At 39.6% G+C, this 24,618-nt stretch overlaps 1 protein-coding gene across 1 annotated transcript; it reads left to right on the top strand.

Annotated features, from left to right (window-relative positions):
- The first annotated feature begins 17,118 nt into the window (after positions 1-17,118).
- LOC115923997 lies at positions 17,119-23,599 on the top strand. The gene is made up of 4 exons (XM_030985443.1): positions 17,119-20,050; positions 20,548-20,664; positions 21,813-21,902; positions 22,947-23,599. Exons 1-4 carry the CDS (start codon positions 17,179-17,181, stop codon positions 23,081-23,083), a joined length of 3,216 nt encoding a protein of 1,071 aa, XP_030841303.1. The 5' UTR covers positions 17,119-17,178; the 3' UTR covers positions 23,084-23,599.
- Positions 23,600-24,618: the final 1,019 nt, after the last annotated feature.

Genomic DNA, 24,618 nt, shown 5'->3' with positions numbered 1-24,618 from the left:
GCTTTAAGGAATCTTTTTATTCTTTTGCTTGTTCTATCTAAATGTAAGCACGGGGTTAAATCCTTTGTGTGTTAATATTCCGCATTTCCATTTTCTCCCCATTTTTCCTTTATTAACTTTCACCTTCCGACAACCTCAGAGTCGTGATCGATAGGAAGGGCCTCTACGAAAGTTATATATCAATGTTCATATTCTGACCATACACACAGTGTCAGTCTGGTTCGATATATTCCAAATACAGTACAAACCAAGCACGGCCTTTTTTCGTCCGCTTGATCAAATAATCTTTTCGGGTACATCGATTTTATTTTTTTGCCCGGTCATCCCCCAGAAAGCGATATGACGAATCCTCTTTCAAAATGTTACCTTAACACGCAAACAAAAAAAATAAAGAGATGAACAAATGGAGCAAAACAAAAATTAAACAGATGAACAAATGGAGCAAAACAAACAAATAAACAGATGAACTAAATGGAGCAAAACAAACACAAAATTTCGAGAAAGTAGTTCTAGGGAATGATAAACTGTCCAGCTATGCGAAATTCTTCTTTGAAAGCCTACCTTTTTCAAGTTGCCTGCATAATTTCTCTTTATTTGAACATACCTGTCTGTATATCTCTCTCTCTCTCTCTCTCTCTCTCTCTCTCTCTCTCTTCTCTCTTGTTTTGTTGCTATATCTTGTCCACCATGTTCCCATGAGCATCAGAAAAGTTGTGACTCTTTATGAAAAATGACGAATTAGAAAAAAAAAGCCATCAGGCAAACAACTAAAACATTTCTTTTTCCTCGGGGGGGGGGGGGGATCCTCTAAAAACTAATGTAAATATATATATATAATATATATTTACATCTTATGTGAGAATCCATCGGAATATGGGCATCACTTCGAAAATATAACAGACATATGTTTTTAACCCTCAAACAAAAAATCTTGACAAAAACAAAATCGGCAATGTGGACTAAACCTGTGGGCCTTCATCAGCCTAGAAACGATCATGAGATATATTGATCGGATATGTCCATCGGAGCGCTCAATCGATCCGTGTTATCGTCTCTCGCGACATGATTATTAATATCTGCCCGTATTCGATTCGGGTAAGAGAGCTCGGTCCATATATCTCGTTGACTCGGTTCTATTTCGGGCTTCTGTCTGCGAGGCGAACGCCCCGGACGCGTTATTTTTTTATGCGGCACAGATTGGGGCTTTTTTTTTAAAGGGGTCTTGATTTACAGACTAATACTGGTCGTGTGCGTACTAGACAGTATAAGTAGTAGAGGTCTGTTTTTAATAGTGTTACATGTAATCCACTACCGCATGGAAAATCATTACATCAACAATTAAAATCAAATTGGAAATCTGAAGAGGAGGCAGCACGTCAATAAGGAGAACATCACAATAATTAGTCAATAAAACTTAACTAACTTAAACAAAGAGGAATGTTATCTAAACACATAGTTCGCGATGGATATACAAACTTCTTCGCAGCGCTAATGCGCTAGCGAACATGACTAGTCTCACGTACGTGCAGACACTATTCAGAAGGGAAAGAACGTACTTCCCATAGGTTTAACACGCGCCATGCCCCAATCTGTGCCGCATAAAAAAATAACGCGCCCCGGACGTTGTGGGTCAAGTGTTTGGAATCGAATCTGTGAAACATGCAGGAACTTATCGTGCGTAGATCGTGAGGGAAATGGCGAGAGCTAGTCTGAGGTAAGAGCGATGAATGGGATGTTTTGACCGGATTTAGAATAGCAATTATACAACTTTTCCTCTCTTTACGTGCTTCACAAAAAAGAACGAAAGAGAGGCTCAAAAAGTTCTACACAATTTTCAAATTGTGATTTCGCAATCCATATCATCGTATGAAAAGCATCATGCGATGACTATTGAAACTACATTAAACGAATAAAAGCAAGTGCAGGATTTACCCTCATTTTGATCTAACACAGACATTCTAAAGTGCCATACAATGCTGCATTTTCCACTAGGTTTTACTTCTTTTCATTAGCCGCATAGTTGAATTTGAATCTCAATCCCGTTAATTAGTAGTAGGAAATGGCTTACTTCGAATCATCGGGTCATCGCGTTCGGTCGGGTAGTAGCGTTACACGACTTTTCGTGAAACGAAGCGAGATGCGCGACCTTTCGTAGATGTACCGGTTTTCACAAAGTGTCGGGTAAACTGGACTAGACCATTTGTAGATGAGAAGGGTTTACTTCACAAACAGCAGCCCCAAAATTTCGCGAAGTAAAGGGGGATGTTTTCACAAAAAGTCGGGTAACGCGATCAACCGACCCGACGCGATGACCATTACTGATGATTTGAAGTACGCCGTATGAAATAGGTTTGTTCTTCCTCTTCTGTAAAGATGGAATTCTAGAGCCTTATGATAGTGTTCGTCTCACAAAAGACGATGAGCTCTCTCTCTCTCTCTCTCTCTCTCATTTCCATTATTATGCTTTACTGTGACCAAGAGAGACGCTCACTATCACATGGGTGATGATGATATCATCACTGCTGCATTGTGGGGGAATGTTCGGACCAGAATACAGAAAACAAGACATAGAGGGCACAAAAATGTCATATTATGGACCCGCTTTAAGGTCAATATTCTTTTGCCTCTATTTACAGGGGCGATACATCAATGAACGTTCAATATTTATTTAAACTTTGTACACCGTCTTCGTCATGCAATATAAGAATGCGTTCTCACGTTGAATTTTATTTCGGACAGCGCCTCGGACAGCGCAAATTTGGTATAGAATCTCGGAATATTTTAAGCGTGAACACAGAGCCTCTAAATTCTAAAACGATCCATTACCACTTGGGGATTGCATCCATTAACCGCACGCTATGATACTCCAAATCCAGTTCACCAAATCGATAATTCTCTGGTCGCTGTTCGATCTTGTTGCGTTCACCAGGAAATAATCATCATTGATACCTCATTGAGAGATGCAACAGGATTATCCTTTTTTTTAAACTTCGATGTCGTGGATGAATTGCGGAAACAGCGAGAGATAGAGAGAACGAGAGAGAGATAGAGAAAGGGAGGCAAGAGAGAGAGAGAGAGAGAGAGAGAGAGAAAGAAGGGGGCAGATTGGGAGCGAGAGAAGAAGAAAGAAGGAGATAGAAAGGGAGAGAGGGGGGGGAGTGATATATATATAAATATATAATATAAATATATAATATAATATAAAGGCTATATATATATATATATATATATATATATAGTTTATGGGATATATCTCGCTTTCTCGCTTTCTCAATCGTATATGTGTGGGATATTCATTTCTAAGATCAGATGTGATTCTAACAACGTAATAATGTGCATCTTGCTCATTATTTTTTTAAAGAAAAATATATATCCGTTATGGTGTGAAAAGCACCCTCTTTTTTAAGGTAGTTTATTCCAATGCGATATCGCGATCTTCGCACATGCGCAGTAATATATACATATATTTGCCGATAAAATTGTCTCCCTTGCACCGTAATATATAGCAAAAGGTGTCTCCTAACTACACCGCTACACAGCAGATCAAGATGTTACTAGGACCTCCACGAATGTAGCCCAGGCGTTGCCGCCCAAGCTTCCCGCGCCGGTACGGTACGGTATGCAGGCTATAGCAGCATGCAAGTCGGGACGGTTGTCTGAACTTCAGGTAGGCCTATAGGGTCTATATGTGGATATTTTATTCTTTTCTGTTAATCATATTCATAGACTACTTCTATTACCGTACTACTAGGTCTAGTCCTGCATATATGGGGCTGAGACACTCATGAGATTGAGAGTGGTAGCCAATTGACTTTAGAGTAGAAAAGTCTAGACTAGATCCACTCCAGCAAAGCATAGATTTGTCTAGAGAGTCGACCCTGTGTGATTCTCATACTAGATCTAGTACGTCTTGGGCCTTGGCTTGGCAAACAAAAATTCTCCAATTTAGAGGTCTAACAACTAACAGTTAGAATCTAGAAGTAGAAGAGTCTAAATCTAGATCTAGATCTAGTAGGGGTCTAGACTCTATATCTAGATCTAGATCTAGCTGATCTAGACATCTAGACTCTACTACTAGATCTATAGAGCTTCTAGTATAGGTCTAGGCCTACTAGACCCTACTAGTCTAGATAGATCTATCAAGTATCATCTAGACCTAGATCTAGGTCTAGATCTAAGTTAGATCTACTACTAGATCTAGGCTAGTAGTAGTACCGCCTAGATCTATCCGGGGCGGGGGTGGGTAGAGTCTACTCAAATTATTTGTTGTTGGGGGTGTGCCGCAGTCAGGGGCGTCGCTAGACCTTTTTCAGTGGGGGGGGGGGGGGGGGGGGGGTGTAAGTTAGAGACCACCGATTACCGACAAAACTAGCCACCAATTACCGACAAAATGTAATAATGTCCCTGTGTCTACAAATTTAACCCTATCAATACTAGTATCAACCCGGGGCCGAAGGCTAAATTATTTTTCTATGAACTAGATCTAGATCTAGTCTAGAGTAAAGTACCCGGTTTTCGGCCACTTAAGACAAAATCCTATTTATTGGACTCTTTACTTCCTATTTATTATCATTTCTTGTTCAAATCATGAAGCAAATATTATTATTATTTAAACAAAAAAAGAATCCCAAAAAAAAATCACGAATTGCCATGACAATATTCATTTCAATTTTCACTGTTTTGGAGCCGGTTATCGGCCGAGCGTTTCAGTTTACGGCCGCATGTACAAAGTCAATAGGAAGCGCTCGCGCGCGCCGTGCGTTTCTGCGCTGATGTATAGCACAAGCGGGCGGAGCAGGTATCCCACGCCGGAGCTCCCGGGTGCTCGCCTGACCGAATACAGGCACAGCGGTGATCGGAAGTTGGAATCTGAATTAGACAGACATATCGTGTGTGCGTCGCGGTGTGCGGCTGCATTGATTTAATACATGCGATGAGATACTTTTGAGCTTGCGACCAGTACAAAATCGGGCTCTATATCTGAAAAATACTTGAAATAAAGCTCATTTTATGGTACCCATATTTCTTACATACACGCGTAAGAAACTCGATTTTTCAGATTTGGGTAGCGGGACCGCCGATTACATCGCTAAAATGTGATATTTTAGGATATATTTTTCATTGCAAATGTGGTTCTTCAGTGACACTGGCATGGTATGGTATGTGTGGGATATGTGTTATGCTATTATGCGATGTATTTTAAAGTGATTTTACCATGTATCCAACCAATTGGCCGAAAACCGGAGCTGACCGATTACCGGGTACTTTACTCTATCTAGAATCTAGATCTATAGTAGATCTAGATCTACTTGCGTATGCGCAAATTGTCATTTTCTTTGACATAAATATAAGAATTATTTCGTTAACTTAGTATCATAGCTAGATCTAGACTATATATTTAAATGCAGGCGCGTAGATCTAGTTTGGATCCTATTTTAGGGGGAGGGGGTAGTGAGAAGCGAATCACTTAAAGAGCGCGCAAAGGGCCCTCCCGCGCGAAGCTTTGACGTTTCATTGAATTATGAGAGAAGCAGACGATTAGTTGTAGTGTTCTCGACTCTTAATCCTTATCTGACTTTATAGATTCCACCCTTCCGCGCAAAGCGCGGAAGCTTTGACGTTTCATTGAATTATTATAGAAAGCAGACGCTTCTGTGTAGTATTCTCGAATCTTAATCCTTAATTGTCTGAAATCGGTTTCCCCCAATCGCGCGAAGCGTGGAAGCTTTGACGTTTTATTAAATTATGAGAGAAAGAAGACGATTCGTTGTACTGCTCTCGACTCTAAACCCTTGTATGAATTCAGTTTCCCCCAATCGCGCGAAGCGCGGAAGCTCTGACGTTTCATTAAATTATGAGAGAAAGCGATTCTTGGTACTGTTCTCGTCTCTTAATCCTTATCTGAATGAAGATTCCACCCTTCCACGCGAAGCGCGGAAAATTTCATGTTTCATTAAATTATTATAGAAAGCAGACGATTCAGTGTAGTATTCTTGACTCTTAATCCTTAATTGTCTGAATTCAGTTTCCCCCAATCGCGCGAAACGCGGAAGCTTTGACGTTTCCTTAAATTATTAGAAAAAGCAGACGATCTGTTCTACTGTTCTCGACTCTTAATCCTTGTCTGAATGAAGTTTCCCCCCTCCCGCGAAGCGCGGAAGCTTAGACGTTTCATTAAATTTGTGGTATTTATTATTAGACAATGAAGACAATTCGTTGTACCGTTTTCGATTCTTAATCAGCCCTAATTGTCCGCATCCAGATTTCCTCTATCGCGCTTCGCGCGAAAGCTTTGGAGTTTCATTAACATATTAGAGAAAAAGGACGATTCGTTGTACCGTTCTTGACTCCTAATCTTTGTCTGAATTCAGTTTACCCCCTCCCGCGCGGAAGTTTTGACGTTTTATTAAACTATTAGAGATAGAAGACGATTCGTCGTAACGTTCTCGACTCTTAATCCTTGTCTGAATGAAGATTCCACCCTTCCACGCAAAGCGTGGAAAATTTCACGTTTCATTAAATTATTATAGAAAGCAGACGATTCAGTGTAGTATTCTTGACTCTTAATCCTTAATTGTCTGAATTCAGTTTCCCCCAATCGCGCAAAGCGCGGAAGCTTTGACGTTTTATTAAACTATTAGAGATAGAAGACGATTCGTCGTAACGTTCTCGACTCTTAATCCTTGTCTGAATGAAGTTTCCCCCTCCCGCGCGTAGCGCGAAAGCTTTAGCGTTTCATTAACATATTAGAAAAAAAGGACGATTCGTTGTACCGTTCTTGACTCCTAATCCTTGTCTGAATTCAGTTTTTCCCCCGCCCGCGCTTGCGGAAGTTTTGACGTTTTCTTTTTGGCGTTTCATCACAATATAGAGAAAGTAGACGATTCGTCGTACCGTTCTTGACTCTTAATTCTTATCTAAATAATGTTCCGCGCGAAGCGAAAGCTTTGACGTTTCATTAACATTTTAGAGAAAAAGGACGATTCGTTGTACCGTTCTTGACTCTAATCCTTGTTTGAATTTAGTTTACCCGAAACTTTTAAACCTCTGATTTCTTTAGCTGATATTATAGGAAAGTCAAACTTCTAGAAAGTACAAGTATTATAGTTGTAGTCTCTCTCGATGTCGTCACAGTTAGTAGGGGGGAAAAAAATTGTCGGCCAACCGACATTATACATCTCGCCGACTTCAAATTCCTGCATTTATATAGTACCCGAGGATCGAGCAAGAATACCGACACGGCTGACCCGACACAGCAATTTATTTATGCGTGTCTTTCTTGCTCCCTCGACGAGACGACTCCACCCAACAACCCCCCCTCCCCCTCTCTCAGGCTCTTACCTCCCCTTGTTTCCTTTTTCTCTTTTTTTCTTCCTTTTCTCCTTTTCTTTCTTTTCTCTTTTCTTTTCTTTCCTCTCTTCCCTCTTTTTCTTTTTTCTCTTCTCTTTCCTTTCCTCTCCTTTTTTCCTTTCTTTTCCTTTCTTTCCTTTCTTTTCCTTTTCTTTCTTTCTTTTCTTTCCCTTTCCCTCTCTTTTTTCCCCTCCCCCTTTTCTTTGTTTTCCCGACGGCAGCGCAATTTCGCACCCCCCACACCCACCCCCACCCCCCCTTTGGCGACGCCCCTGGCCGCAGTCAGCTCAAATTAAGCTAGTAGGGTCTACTCAGCTAGTTTAGTAGAGTCTAGGGCTAATTGGCCCTCCCCTGAGTAAAGGATAGGGCTTAGCCTTGCTATAGCCTAGGGGGCAACAAGTTGAGTGAAAAATAGGGTCTTGAGAACGGGTCATGGCAAGAGTTCCATATAGAGTCTAGTCCTAGTAGGCCTACTCCTAGATCTAGATCTCCCACCCCCCCCCCCCCCCCCCCCCCCCCCCCCCCCCCCCCGCTGAAAAAAATTAACGACTGATAGAATCTACTTAGTTAGACTAGACCTATGTCTAGACTATGATAGAATTTTAAATTACTGGAAGTCCACCTGAGTCCGCGTTGCCCTAACCCTAACGCTAGGACAGAAATACTGGACGAAATAGCTTTAACATTAATGGATACAACATTAAATACTAGAAATTTAATTCGTCATGGGGACGAATTAGGTGGTCTGTCTTCAAGTCTTATGAGAGATTATAATATTTACTATATTGAGAAAGGGAGAAGTTATATAGACATGTAAACAATGATGATCATCAAGATGATCTTGATAGTAATGGTGATGACGATGATGATGATGATGATGTTGATGATTATCATCAACAGACCACGATGACATCAGACTGAACAAAATTAGAAAACATTTAGATAGCGTATAGTCTCAGCTACAACATACTCAAAAATCAACAAAAACCAAGCCGAAATAACGGCGATATTGCTCGCAAAAGACAAGAATGTAGAATCCAGATTTGAGAAAAAGTCATCTCCCATAAGGATTACACGCCAAAAGTAATGGATCTAGTGATAATAGGGTAATAATAAAGTAAATATGGTTGTTTATTACATTATTTGCGATTGTACGTGTTTTAATATTCAAAGGAGATGGTAGAGTGAAAGGTCAAAAAGAAAAAAAAGTGAAGAAAAAAAATTGTTGGAGACGCCCGGACTCGAACCCGGGACCTCGAGGTCGGAAGTCAAGTGCGTTACCGATATACCAAAACATTTCCCATAGAGATTACACGTAAACGGAAAATGGAATTATCAAATCCCACTTTGTAAGTGAAATATGAGCATGATCCCGGCATCTGATCGAAAAATAAAGGACACACTTGTGATAGATTATTGTCTCAGCTACAACATACTCAAAGCTCAGCGTAAACAAAGATAAAACGGCGGAGATATTGCTCGCGAAAGACGAGAATGTAGATCCAGTTTTGAGAAAAAGTCATGTCCCATAGAGAATACACGCAAAATGTGAAAAATTGACATGCCTCCTTTAATCGCAAAAATACGCCATAATACCATTGTCAAAATGAAATATCATGGTGACCGCATTTGTAGAGAATATACTCAGGTAGAACATATCAAAATTTGGAAGAAAATTAATCAATATTTACAAAGATACAATCAATTTTCCAAAAATATGATGACGTCATAATATGCAAATTGAAATTTTGAGTTCGGAGGCCATTATGATGACGTCATGAGTCAATTGAGGGTCAAATGAGACATGGAATCATATCTCAAACTCATGCTTTTTCTAACCATGATATAAAAGTTGGGGTCAATGGACTATCTGAAGAGCTATTATGATTTTTAAAATGGCATGTTTTTGATCAAATTTGCATTATATTGCCCATAGCAGCACGCGCGGATTTTGAACTTTGACGCGCGCTCACGGCCTTATGAAAGGTCAAGGGTGACTGAAAAAAAATGTAAATTGTCATTTACGGTAAGAGCAATCTAAATCATGTAAAAATTTTGAATTTGACCTTTTCTGCGCGCTATGAGCGCGCGCAACGCGCGCGGGGACACTTACGGACGGAAAATTTTGAAATGCTTAAAATGACCTGATTCGTACTCTCCTTTAATAATTAAGTGATTTTGAGCATTTGTAAATTTTGACGCACGCGTACGTGCGCGTCATGACCTTTATGTGACCTTTGATGACATGACTTGTTGACCCTTGACCTGAAGTATATGTGATATGAATATGAATGACCTTTGCTTATGGATCACGAAGATATGATGGATAACGTGATTTCACAAAATGGCGCCTGGATGACGTCACGATAATCTGATGACCTTGAAAATGTTCCTGTCACGTCTCATGACAATGACCTATGACTGTGTCAAAATTGAAAGATATTAACACAACCGATCTTGAGTTAACCGATAAACAAAAAACGGGAAGAAATAAAAATAAATAATAATAAATAAATAAATAAACTAGAAATTTAATTCGTCATGGGGACGAATTAGGTGGTCTGTCTTCAAGTCTTATGAGAGATTATAATATTTACTATATTGAGAAAGGGAGAAGTTATATAGACATGTAAACAATGATGATCATCATGATGATCATGATGATGATGATCTTGATAGTAATGGTGATGACGATGATGATGATGATGTTGATGATTATCATCAACAGACCACGATGACATCAGACTGAACAAAATTAGAGAAGATTTAGATAGCGTATAGTCTCAGCTACAACATACTCAAAAATCGACAAAAACCAAGCCGAAATAACGGCGATATTGCTCGCAAAAGACAAGAATGTAGAATCCAGATTTGAGAAAAAGTCATCTCCCAAAAGGATTACACTTCAAAAGTAATGGATCTAGTGATAATAGGGTAATAATAAAGTAAATATGGTTGTTTATTACATTATTTGCGATTCTACGTGTTTTAATATTCAAAGGAGATGGTACAGTGAAAGGTCAAAAAGAAAAAAAAGTGAAGAAAAAAAATTGTTGGAGACGCCCGGACTCGAACCAGGGACCTCGAGGTCGGAAGTCAAGTGCGTTACCGATATACTAAAACATTTCCCATAGAGATTACACGTAAACGGAAAATGGAATTATCAAATCCCACTTTGTAAGTGAAATATGAGCATGATCCCGGCATCTGATCGAAAAATAAAGGGCACACTTATGATAGCTTATTTTCTCAGCTACAACATACTCAAAGCTCAGCGTAAACAAAGATAAAACGACGGAGATATTGCTCGCGAAAGACGAGAATGTAGAAACCAGATTGAGAAAAAGTCATGTCCCATAGAGAATACACGCAAAATGTGAAAAATTGACATGCCTCCTTTAATCGCAAAAAACGCCATGATACCTTTGTCAAAATGAAATTTTGTGGTGACTGTATTTGTAGAGAATATTCTCAGGTAGAACATATCAAAATTTGAAAGAAAATTGATCAATATTTACAGAGATACAATCAATTTTCCAAAAATATGCTGACGTCATAATATGCAAATTAAAATTATGAGTTCGGAGGCCATTATGATGACGTCATGAGTTAATTGAGGGTCAAATGAGACATGAAATCATATCTCCAACTCATGCTTTTTCTAACCATGATATAAAAGTTGGGGTGAATGGACTATCTGAAGAGCTATTTTGATTTTTAAAATGGCATGTTTTTGATCAAATTTGCATTATATTGCCCATAGCAGCACGCGCGGATTTTGATCTTTGACGCGCGCTCACGGCCTTATGAAAGGTCAAGGGTGACTAAAATTAATGTAAATTGTCATTAACGGTAAGAGGAATCTAAATCACTTACACTTACGGACGGAAAATTTTGAAATGCTTAAAATGACCTGATTCGTACTCTCCTTTAATAGTTAGGTGATTTTGACCATTCTAAAATTTTGACGCACGCGTACGCGCGCGTCATGACCTTTATGTGACCTTTGATGACATGACCTGTTGACCCTTGACCTTAAGTATATGTGATATGAATATGAATGACCTTTGCTTATGCATCATAAAGATATGATGGATAACGTGATTTCACGAAATGGCGCCTGGATGACGTCACGATAACGTGATGACCTTGAAAATGTTCCTGTCACGTCTCATGACAATGACCTATTACTGTCTTAAAATTGAAAGAAATTAACACAACCGATCTTGAGTTAACCGATAAACAAAAAACGGGAAGAAATAAATAAAAATAAAGAATAAATAATAATAATAATAAAGAAAATTCTGACGAAATCAATAGGTGGTCTGTTGACAACAGACCACCTAATAAATAAAGAAAGAAAATTCTGACGAAAACAATAGGTGATCTGTCGAAAACGACAGACCACCTAATTACATAACACATTGTGTTATTCTTCAAGTTCAACATCCAAAAAAATCAAATAAATTATTATCAAGTTCTTTTCTCATGTTTTAGTAGGGGGTATAAATATGGAACTCTTGTCTGGGTCAGAATTCGACCATCATGTCATGAATTGACCGCGCTTGTTGCGTGTGTACATGTATGTGTCTATGAGCGCCGCTCAGCGGCTATGTACAGCGCTCATGCATTGGCTGTTCTGGGCAAAAATCCGGCCCGCACTGTTCGGATGCCATATGGTTTGGGAACTGGGAGTTTGCCGCATAGCGGCAAGAGAGAAGGGGGGAAATAATTTTGTAACCCTTGAGAGCGGCAACCGGCCCGGCCTGGCCGAGCGGCCCTCATTAAAAAATTGGCTCTGAAAAAGGGGGTCTTTGTAGCGGCACATACCCGTGTCACCAATATATGCGAGTACATTGGGATTTATCAATCGAATCATGTATTTTGGAGGTGGAAAACTTTCAATTGACGTCAAAGAATTTGAAATTAGGTATTACATAAAGGTAATAATTGAGTTCAAACCCATATAAATTATCATTTGTTCATTTTGGGGGATTTTGTATCATATAGTAATGGGTGACATTCATGGATTTTGAATGCCAATATGCCAGGCGCGGTAAAAAAAAAAATTGTTGCCAATTTGAATGAAATGTAAAAATCCATGTCAAAATTATTAATTGTCACTGTGTGTCAAAATAGAATAGTCAAAGTGGATGATTGATATGATCAGTCTTGCTTCGATATTTAATATAATATCTTGTGCATCTTTCTGGTCTTAGCGGTAATTTTGACATTGGAATCATTGCAAGGTCAAACTTTTTTGTTTTGCATTGTTGTGGGTCAACCTAGATACACGCACCCGCTATTGCTTGCACCTACATGTACAAAGCATGAAGCTTAATTCCTATTCACTGTCGAAGCCTATGTAACGACCCCGGTCCCGGCTTGTACATTTCGATAGCAACCGCTCAAACAAATGCTTAACGCAGGGCAATCAAGTGCTGTTGGATTATATGCGAATGTGTACTGTGCGCGTGCGTGGCCACGCACTGCGCATTCCAACTTCGACAGCGAATATAGAACCATATGTCAAAAAATGCTGATTACAACGATTTACCCTAGACCTCTATAACAAAACAAATTTCTGTTTATTTGTGTTGTTGGCATAGGGTTCTGCGTTGAACTGCTCGCGAAACACCCAACGATGAACATGCAGTATCTGCAGAAACTTTGCATGCTTTTTGGGTTGTCAAAATAATTTTCCTGATTTTTTCATTGGATTGTAGACCATGCAAGACTGGATCTAGTATGACAATTCCATTGAGAAACAAAAATAAGACAGGGAAATTAAGTTCTAGAGGAAGCTTTGTAGGTGCACCGCTATCGCAAGAGATAGCGGGTGCGTGTATCTACATTGTAGGGTCAAACAGTCTTTTTTAACACAATTTTTCTGACACAATATGAAAAATATGTACATGTTTTTATTTTCCTGCAGCAACTACTTGCCCAAGAAGACGAGCGATGTGAGGAGTCGCGGTTGCAGGGCTAGGGCTTTTTTTTTCAAGCATCAAGATCAAGGAAAGAGTCACTGGTAAGTTTCACTGGGTATTCAAAATTTTGTATCCAAGACCAATTCGAGAGATCGACAAGAGCTGTAAGATATTCTCCGATAGCGGCGCTATATTACTTTGGTTGTGCTGCCTACTTCCAGGACAGGCACGAGTGAATAGCTTTCCTATTGAAATCAGCCAAAATCATGATGCGTCATTATAACGAACGGTTCTAAAACGCTATCGAAAAGTGATTTAAACATTGATTTAAATCAGTTTAAATAAGTGTTTTTGTGAGTATGGGGTTCCGTTGCGGATGAAATGATCAAATTAGCCGGCAAAAATTGAATTCTGTAGGATTTCGGCGTAAAAGACCGGAAGTAGGTAGCACAACCTGAAGCTGGACCCGCTGAGCCAACAGCGCACGTCAACCAATCAGAAACAAGCATTTAATTCATTTAATTTAACGCCCTCTAGCGGCCAAATAGTTATTGTCAATCCCCCAATTTCATCATTCCCAATTAGGCCACTTGTGGTGATGGTGACATACACTAAAATAGATAATGGACCCCTTTTTGGAACTTGATACTTCCCTTACTGGAATGTAATCCCTTCTTCCATAGCGGTGTAACCCTACTAAATTTGATGAATACCATCTGTAGTTTTTCCTATTAAATGCTGTTATAATTCTTGGTTTATATAGGCCTTGTCTTCATTTTCTATTTTTCTCTAACCCTTTTAGACATGCTGACCAGAAGAAGACATTGTGGTGTTGGAAAACCCAACCCCCTTGAGGTAGCAGCACAATACACAGAGAAAGAAAAGGACCCTCCTCACTTCATTGTCAAGCTGTTTGAGAACAAAGGTAAGCAACATCATTTTTTAATTCATAATTAAGTTTCATGGGGCTGCTACAAGTTTAGGTCGTATACTGTCCAACAATATTTGATTGATGTCACAGCAGAAACATAACTTAACAACATAATTTGCATATTTTGCACATTCATTTCAACTCAAGTTCTTTTGTTTTATGCCTCCGACATGAAGTGGTGCCGGAGGCATTCTGTTTTTAGGTTATCCGTCTGTCCGTCCATATTTCTTCTTACCACGATAACATAAAGGGATGTACATGTATACCTGGTGTTCTAGAAGGCGCTGTTCGATGGCATGTTGTGCGCCGCCAATTTTATCCCGAAGATTGACCAGGCATATTTACATACATCATTTTTTTACTGTTTGGAACATGGCATTGTGTAAACACCGGTATGATCGAATAACATATATTGGTGTCAATGGCAACTCACACCGTCTGTCCGAGTACACATTGTCAAGATATTCTGACAAAATTAATTGTACTGATCAAATTGGCACTGTGATTTTTGGAAACATATAAATTCCTGCCATTTCCATCTCAACATAAAAGAAATAGAATGGTGAATCTGGCATAAGAAAATCAGACACACTTCCTGGATACTTTTTGTAATCCTTACTTCCTCAAACTCTACAATGTACAGAACCTGCAAACCCAACTCTTGGAGGGTGTCCAAAATGAAAACAGTGAGAAACAAAACAAATTGAGTTGAGCTGGACATCCTTATTTACTACATATAGAGTATATAGGGACAATGTCTAGATGTGCGCCTGAAAGTAAATTGCACGAAATAAATTGCAAATCAATATTTTGTTGAAGATGACTTTCAGCTGTGACGTCAACAATCAACTATCGTTGTTTAGAGGTACCATAATGTTGGTGTAATGATGTCTTACTGTAATTTTTCTTACAGGAAGAGGGATAGTGGCACAAAGAGACATCTCAAAAGGGGAGTTTTTGTTGGAGTACCCAGGCCAACTTATATCTGCCCAAGAAGGCAACCAACGTGAGGAGGAGGAATCATCTGGTTTTCGTTTTTTTTTTAAGCATCAAGGACAAAGCTACTGGTAAGTTTGCACGTTTTATTCCTATTAGGAGATTATGAAACGGGCACTGTCCATCCGTATGTGTACTACCTATTACTTTTGGATGGTTCGTCCTATCATTACCAAATTTGAATGGTAGATGCATTAGCTAGGGAGGCCTATACATTTTAGTGTGGTCAAAGGTCACTCAGACTTTGTGTACAAAATGTTAAATTTGTACATAAGATGTTAAATCTACATATTACTTTTGGATGGTTCATCCCATCCTCACTAAAGCTGGATTTGGGGGTCATGCGGTCAAAGGTCATAGGGCAATAAATAGCTTGTGGTCGTGTTATCTCAAGAACCGATTGACGGATTCTCACCAAACTTGGCCCATGTATGTACCTTAAGGGGCCAATGATGAACTAATTCGATTTTTGGGTTATGAGGTCAAAGGTCACAGGGCTCATTATATATGCAATAAGAGCTAGTGATCACGTTATGTAATTGGGCTTAATATGTAAATCGCGCAATAGTGGAGGCATCATTTTCTCTCCTTCCATCTAGTTGAATGACATACAATATTGTACACTTTTCTTTGGAATACAGTCTTGATGCAACTGATGAGTGTGCTTTTGGGGATAGACTCGGCCGCCTCGTGAATCATGGACAAGGGAGGGAGGAGAACGCCCGAATGAAGATACTAGATATGAAGTCACATCCACACATGTGGATAATTGCTACAAAGAACATATCTAAAGGGACCGAAGTTCTGTACAATTATGGAGTTCGAGAACTGCCGTGGAAGAAAAAGGTAAAATTAATTTTGATAAATTTAGAGTATGATGGAAATTACAAGATTATTATCAGATGTGATAAAAGTCAAATTTTACCTTTTCATGTTTTTGCTTGTAACCCATGATAGACAAAGCAATACAAGTCATGTATGTGAGATTCAATTCTTTACCTCTGTACATTACCCATAATACTAAAAATTGCCCCATGTGATATAGCTAAACTGATTACATTTTGGACAAGTTTCTACTCATTATTTGGCTTTATTCATCTAATTTCTAATTATTTTTCCCCTCAGCATTTCAGAGGACAAGTTCAAAGGGAAGAAGAAGAAGGAGAGACACAAGTCCACCAACAGGAAAGAGGGACTCTAGGACAACAACAAGAAGGAGAGATGCAGGTTCACCAGCAAGAAGGACAGACACAAGGACATGAACAAGAAAGAGGGACTCTAGGGCACCAACAAGGAGAAGACATACATGTCCACCAACAAGGAGAGACACAGGTCCACCAACAAGGAGAGACAGAGGACCACCAACAAGAACGAGGAACACAAATCCACCAACAAGGAGGAGATACACATGTCCACCAACAAGAAGGAGAGACAGAGGGCCACCTACATGAAAGAGAGACTCTAGGACACCAACAAGAAGGAGAGATGGAGGTCCACCAACAAGAAGGAGAGACAGAGGGCCACCTACATGAAAGAGAGACTCTAGGACACCAACAAGGAGGAGAGATGGAGGTCCACCAACAAGAAGGAGAGACAGAGGGCCACCTACATGAAAGAGAGACTCTAGGACACCAACAAGGAGGAGAGATGGAGGTCCACCAACAAGAAGGAGAGACAGAGGGCCACCTACATGAAAGAGAGACTCTAGGACACCAACAAGGAGGAGAGATGGAGGTCCACCAACAAGAAGGAGAGACAGAGGGCCACCTACATGAAAGAGAAACTCTAGGACACCAACAAGAAGGAGAGATGGAGGTCCACCAACAAGAAGGAGAGACAGAGGGCCACCTACATGAAAGAGAGACTCTAGGACACCAACAAGAAGGAGAGATGGAGGTCCACCAACAAGAAGGAGAGACAGAGGGCCACCTACATGAAAGAGAGATTCTAGGACACCAACAAGAAGGAGAGATGGAGGTCCACCAACAAGAAGGAGAGACAGAGGGCCACCAGCAAGAAGGACAGACACAAGGACATGAACAAGAAAGAAGGACTCTAGGACACCAACAAGGAGAAGACATACATATATACCAACGAGGAAAGACACAGGTCCACCAACAAGAAGGAGAGACTCTAGGACACCAACAAGGAGGAGATACACATGTCCACCAAAAAGGAGTGACAGAGGACCACCAACAAGAAAGAGGAACACAAATCCATCAACAAGGAGAGACACAAGTCCACCAAAAAGGAGTGACAGAGGACCACCAACAAGAAAGAGGAACACAAATCCACCAACAAGGGGAGACACAAGTCCATCAACAAGAAAGAGAGACTCTAGGACACCAACAAGGAGGAGATACACATGTCCACCAACAAGGAGAGACACATGTCCACCAACAAGGAGGAGATACACATGTCCACCAGCAAGAAGGAGAGACAGAGGGCCACCAACATGAAAGAGAGACACAAGTCAACCAACAAGAGATAGGGACTCTAGGGCATCAACAAGAAAGAGGAACACAAATCCACCAGCACAGGGAGACACAACAAGAAAGAGGGACTCTAGGACACCAACAAGAAGGAGAGATGCAGATTAATCAGCAAGAAGGACAGACACAAGGACACGAACAAGAAAGAGGGACTATAGGACACCAACAAGGAGGAGACATACATTTCCACCAACAAGAAGGAGAGACACAGGTCCACCAACAAGAAAGAGGGACTCCAGGACTCCAACAAGGAGAGACACAAGGACACCAACCAGTCGAAGGAGAGTTCAAAGGATTAGAACAATCTGAGCATCCACAAAACTGTGTATCTCCATCAAGTTGTTCCTCAGATGAGGAAGAGCAGTACACACGCCCAAGAAGGTTCATCTACCCTAACCTATCTAAATCATCAAGTGAACTCCAAAATCATTTTGACAGTGATGAATCTGACCTTGATCCAACATATCGACCAGAGGAGGGTAGCAACGAGGAATACAGCAGTGATGATGAGGCAACTCTTGAGATTCATCCAAGAAATGTTCAAGTGCGCAAGAGACCATCTTCTGTTATATCTACACCAGATGAAAAACCTACAAAGATTTATAAACAGTGCCTTCCAGGATCATTTTCAGGGCCAGAATTGCCACATCAGAAAACCAATGATAATATGGAAACGACACACAAACACGAGGACAAGAAAACAAGGTACAAGAAGCCATCAAGGCCATGCCCTTTCTGCAACAAAGCTTGTGGTGAAAAGCTCTCGAGACACATTTGTTTGGTACATAAGGATAAGGAGCAGGTGAAATCTGCCATGCAGCTGCCAAAGCGGGAGAGAGACAAGGTGTTCTCAAAGTTCAGGAAGGAAGGCATATACCAAGTAAATAGAGAACGAATGAAAGATGACAACCCCATTTATGAAAGAGAAAAGTTACCAAAATCAGGGAATGATGACAACCTTAAAATGTGCAGTAACTGCAAGGGCTTTTACAGCTCACATTTCTTCTGGCATCACAGGAAAGTTTGCCAAGGTGATATATGCACTCCATCTGAAGGAGTACCAGTAAACCTCATGGAAGGGAAAGATCCAGTGTATCAAAAACACCCAGACTTTGTCACTGACATACTTAGTAGATTCCAGAATGATGACGTTGGGAATACGTGTAGAACGGACAAAGTGATAGTTAATGTTGGACATCGACTGTGGACTAAACACAGATCCAAAAAAGACAAGAAACTTGAAGTAAGAAAATCAGTTATGGCTGATATGAGAAGACTTGCCACCTTATACACTGAGTTTAAGAAGAAACACGAGGTTCATGGGACTGCAGATCTCACAATGGGACATGCTGGAGACATGTTCAGTAGAGAGCACTTCGAATCTTTGACAGAGGCAATCCAGACGCTCACTTATGATGAAACTGAAGGCAAACTAAAGCCAGGACTGAAACTCTGCTTGTACTTTGTGCTGAAAAAAGCTAGCAAAATCACTAAAGCTAGTTTTCTTGTATCCAGGCTAGATGAAGATGCATCTGAGATTGACAAGTTCGTAGAGATTCTTGACTTGAACCAGAATTTGATTTTTGGGGATGCACACTACGAAATCCAAAAGAATCGCCAAGTGCGTTTGAGGAAGCCTGCAGAGCTCCCGCTTGAGGCTGACATTGAAGCATTGAAGACATACACTCAAAAGAAAGTCACAGAAATCATCTCTGATGAGTTCCTGGTTTGGGATTCTCACACATTTGTAGAGTTACGAGATCTGACTTGCTCGCGATTGACATTGTGGAATGCAAGGCGTGGTGGAGAACCCAGCAGGCTTACAACCGAAGAATGGAGAGATGCAGAAGAGGGTGTATGGATGCAGAAAGACAAGATTCATGAAGTTAAAAATCCAGCCCATCAGGAACTTTTATCTCAGCTCAAGATATGCTACCAGACTGGGAAGGGCACTAATCGCTTGGTTCCAGTCCTGTTCCCAAGAGACACTGTGAAACCTGTGCAACTTCTATGTGATCAGGAAATCCGGCATACAGCAGGAATAAGACCTGATAATAAGTACATATTCGCTTGTACTCAAATGTCTCATGACCATGTTGGAGGGTGGCATGCTCTAAAGAATGTCTCAGACAACATCAGCCTTTCGTCCAACGTTACGGTGAATGCCACCAAGAACAGGCACAGAGTGTCTACAATTTACGCATCCCTCGACTTGCCTGATGCTGACTTGGAACTATTTTACCGGCATATGGGACACTCCTCTACAATCAATCAAACAATCTACCAGACCCCACTTGCCATCCAAGAAATCACCCGAGTAGGGAGTCATCTCCATCATATAGATATAGGAGGTAGGTAAACATTTATACAAATTTTGCATTGGTTCAATGTACCATATTATATGTACAGCAAATTTATGATTATCTCGAGTTCAGATTTATAACAGCGAGGCAGTAGTAATAGAAATAAGAGCTGATATAATTTTGAATTGGGATAGCATATAGGATAATAACATCGAGCAACAAAACAACCAGTAAATGATACACCCAATTGTACATTTATATGAAAACAATTGCAAAATATTGATGGAAAAAACTTGCACCATTTCATATTCCCAAATCTGAAGCAAACCTAACGCAGAAAACAAAAATGTTCATCAAGTGATATTTACTATTTATTTATTTCATAAACTCTTTGTGTTTGGTATATATTTATTTTGTATTTGTTTGATTGCACTATTACAAATTTGTTAATTTGTTTATGCTCTCTCTCTCTTATATTGACTGTTGTTATATCGTGTATGCAAATTATTGATGTTCGCATTTTATATGTCTTTCCCTTCTTATAGGAATGAGGGCACGCAAAGAATCTGAAGCGTCTGATGACGATGGCTGCTCAAGTGCACCAGCGACCTCAAAGGATGGCTGCTCTACTGCAACATTGACCTCTGGGGATAGGTCTTCAGGTAATATGAAAGCGAAGTGTTTTTTTTTTTGCACATTGTTGCTTTGATATTAAACAGGGAGTTGTTCCCATTAACTCTGCAGTTCAACTATCACATGTGCTGAATTCATAGTTGTATTGTATTGTTGAGAATCATAGGCATGAGTTCAAAACTTGGTTCTTGTAGAATGAATCAGTTCATAAAGGTTTCAGCATATGATACAATGGAGATTCATGAAGAAAAAAAAAAGTAGTAGATTCATGCATTTATATGACAAATATTGGTGTAAAACTAATTGGATCTGCTCAGGAACGCAACACTGTATGGGAAAAGTTTATAGCTGACCATAATGAGAAGTTTTCCCAGCAACCATTGTAAATACTGAAAGATTGTGTGATATGGATACAATTTGAATCTAGCAACTGCGAGAGTAATGGTAAAGGTGTATTTGGCCTAGACATTTAAAAGTTGGAGGGACACATGGGCTCTAACTACCTGTGCGCATGCATACAGCTTGTTGATTGATTTATTCCATATTTTTTAGCCCATGTGAGCAGAATGCTCAAGTGAGATTTTGCCATCCGTTTTGTTTGAAGGGGGTATACTGGAATCAGCGTGCAGTCGGTTGGGCGGTCGCGCGGTCGGTCGAATCTTGTGTCGTGAACTACTTCCTCAGTTTTTGAACAATTCTAGTGAAATTTGGCACAAATGTTTGCCTTGGGGTGTTGATGAGCAGACACACTATAGGCCCCTGAGCAAATTTACAAACTTTTTTTTCCCCCTTGGGGCACTATGGGGAGGTTGCGAAATTCAGGTGAGCATCTAGTCTACTGGGCTCTTTTTGAGTATTTTTTATTTTATTTTTGCCACATCATATGAGATGGGGATTTGAGGTTTGCAAAACATTAATCACCCTGTTTAAATTACAGTATCTTTTGCCCATAAATAAATTGGTACATGTAGGTGTCCCGATGCTGTGGTTATGTTTCATGAGATAAAGCAAATTCAGGGGAGGGTAGTCATGCAAGCTGCAACCGGAGTGTCGTGCGTTTTAAAGTATTTTTCTTCTTTTCAAACATCTTTCATAGATGTAGGCACAACATGTGACAAACTGTGAAACATGTCTGAAGCGTAGAAGTATATAAGGCTTATATGTTATGTCATTACAGCCCGAAGGTACAACCGCTGGTCAAAGCAGGGAAGCAAGCAGTGCAAGCAGTATTTCTCTGCAGCAATCAAACAAGGGGAACCATTACCAGGTAAGCTTCTTTGTGTTTATGTTTAAGTGCATCTTTAGGCAAAGGGTTGAGAAAAGTTGTAATTTTGTTGTCATTTTAAAGGGCAGGAAACTGGTATAGCATGTATTAGAAGTGTGCATATAATTTATATAAAAATCAGAATATTGTGTTCCAAGAAACTAAGTTCCAGGGATCCCCAGCTTTCAGTTTTGGTAGCTTCCATTTACTAGTTTCAAGGTCTAGTCATTATTATACCCCTGCCAAACGAAGTATATAGGAATCAGCGTGTTGGCAGAAGTTGATGACAGTGGCAGAAAGTGCATTGCCATGGTAATGGCATATTATGACAAACAAAGGGGGGGGGGGGATCTTGCATCGCGAACTACTCCTTCAGTTTTGAACAATTACGTGATAACTCAAGTATGACTTGATGGAATATCATCAAACTTTGAGTAGGACTTGGCAATTAATAAATTTGATTTTGAGTGACACTGCAATAGCTGGGGGGGGGGGGGAGGGGGTTATTCCCCCATCCATCAGATGTTCTTCGTTTACGCGATAATTTGAGTATGACTTGATTGATGTCATTAAACTTGGTAAGACGGTCATGTAGGACATGACAAGTAACTCAGGACTCATTTGATTTCCCCACCCCCATCTCGGACCTCGGCCATATATCAATGTGTGGCATGTGTGTATACATGGATTATTTGTTTTACAAAAATGCATAGTCAAATTTATTGTTATTCCTATTTGATTATGCACATATGCAACTTTTTTTCCAGGAGTTCTACTTTTTTTCTTCAGTTTCCAGCATTTATGGAGAAAGTGCACTTAATTGACATTAATTGGCTTTTCATGTACTCTGAAAGATAGCTTAGTCAAATTAATAATAAGTATTGAAATTTCATATGAGTTGATAGTGCAAATATGCAAATTTGTTCAATATAATGCAGTGCGTGAGAGGGCAGAGGCATACCAGTCGACTAGTTCCTATTTAATAACCTAAGATAGTATCGATGATGACAAAGGATTTAGAATGTATTGTTCTTATTTCATACCCAGGGAGGAAGGCCTGCACCACTTTCCTGCAAAGACATCAAATCACCATGGAATGGCAGGCGGTAAGAAATAAGGTGATGAACGAAAGGAATAAAGCAAAGAAAAACTTTGATGACAGAGAGAGGAGCTTCCTAAACTAATAATATTAGTTGGGTCAGATCATATGGTCTGATTAACATCTTTTGTTGCCTTTTTTGGCACAATACATGTACCTTCACCTGTATATTCCAGTAGGTATGTGGCTTCTAAATGAATATTCATGAAAGAGCTTGCACAAGGACTCATCCTCGTTTTGTTTCAGTGTCAAGCCTGGTCCTTTATCTGCACATGCGCAACCTGTAACTTGCTCTAATTTGTGATAGAGCTGAATTGATGAAAGTCTAATATGGTGGGCAAAGAGGTCAGTTGAAACATTGGTGTAATGATGATTAATGAGCCTGAATGAAGTTAGTTTATTTCGGTTTTCCCTGCCATTGACTTAGTGTATGTATTAAAGAAAGTGCTAAATGGTTATATAGTGGACATTTTGTAACCTGGATGTATGCAAGTTAAATGAATATTAAAGGTAATACAAAGTTTTGGGAATATTTCACTAGGGTCGGAGAATAACGTTTAAATTTTCATTATCATTGTAAAACCTTGTGTACGAAAAACCGCCTCTGAATAAATTGGGCTCTAAAACGCTTTGGATTTCGAGATATTCTAATATGAAATTTATCGGTGCTCCCGATAAATTTCAAATAGCGCCTACGGTCATAAAACGGTGGCTGCGACCATGAAAATCTCGGAATATGCAGTTCTGATATTAGGTTTCCAAAAGAATAGTCAAGAAACATTGCTTTAAAGCTAAAGTAATATCAATCCGGAGAGGGCGCTATACAACATAAAGAGTTTATTATCTACAATTTCATCACTTTAGACTCGATTACAACAGCGACAACGATCATTGTGTTTTGTTGGATCGTATATATGCTTCCAATATGTACATTTGAACAAAATTCATGACCCCATACCAAAACTTTGTATTACCTTTAAATTTAATTCAGGATCAAATGAAGATGACATGTATCTAATTAATGATGTAATGATGAATACTGCTTTCAGTGCATGATGAAGGTTTGGACATTAGAAATGATTGGTTGCACACTGTACAGTGAAGTGTAGTTATGCAGTCAAACTTCAAGTTCAATTCAAGTTTATTAGAGTGAACTACATATTATTAGACAAAGGGTATTTATAGTACTTGATAATGATGTCAGTTTGAGCACAATCCCTTTTCGAAGTGTTTTTGAAGAGCATCAACTTGATTCCACAAGCACAGATATTACAAAGACACTTAGATGTCATTTTACTATCTAATCTTGCATATATATGGATTGCACGTTTGCATCTAGTTGAACTTTTGTTATTGTTATTCCTGTTATTGGAATATTTTACAGCATTGCCTTTTATATGGTGTACATATTTGGCTACATCAGTGTTCTTTGTGACAAGAGTAAATAATGCTAATTTGCTCATTTAGTGCTATAATAATTACATGTGTTAATGTTTTTATTCATGAGAAATGTAGGAAAAGTATAACGATTACATTCTGACCCACTAGGTTGTAGTGTTGCATAACATTGGGCACTGTCCCTATTCATCCCAGAATAGACATCGAAATATGAAAATGACT

Source organism: Strongylocentrotus purpuratus, unplaced genomic scaffold (genome assembly GCF_000002235.5).
Source record: "Strongylocentrotus purpuratus isolate Spur 01 unplaced genomic scaffold, Spur_5.0 spur5_scaffold_15, whole genome shotgun sequence".
NCBI lineage: Eukaryota > Metazoa > Echinodermata > Echinoidea > Camarodonta > Strongylocentrotidae > Strongylocentrotus > Strongylocentrotus purpuratus.
This window is presented reverse-complemented; position numbering and strand designations above follow the sequence as displayed.

Bases quoted from the DNA above. Each gene is read 5' to 3' on its own strand.
- LOC115923997 (XM_030985443.1), top strand. From the start codon at position 17,179: ATGGAGGTCCACCAACAAGAAGGAGAGACAGAGGGCCACCAGCAAGAA. The intron at 20,051-20,547 runs GTAGGTAAACAT...CCCTTCTTATAG, and splicing joins CCATCATATAGATATAGGAG to GAATGAGGGCACGCAAAGAA. The intron at 21,903-22,946 runs GTAAGCTTCTTT...TTTCATACCCAG, and splicing joins ACAAGGGGAACCATTACCAG to GGAGGAAGGCCTGCACCACT.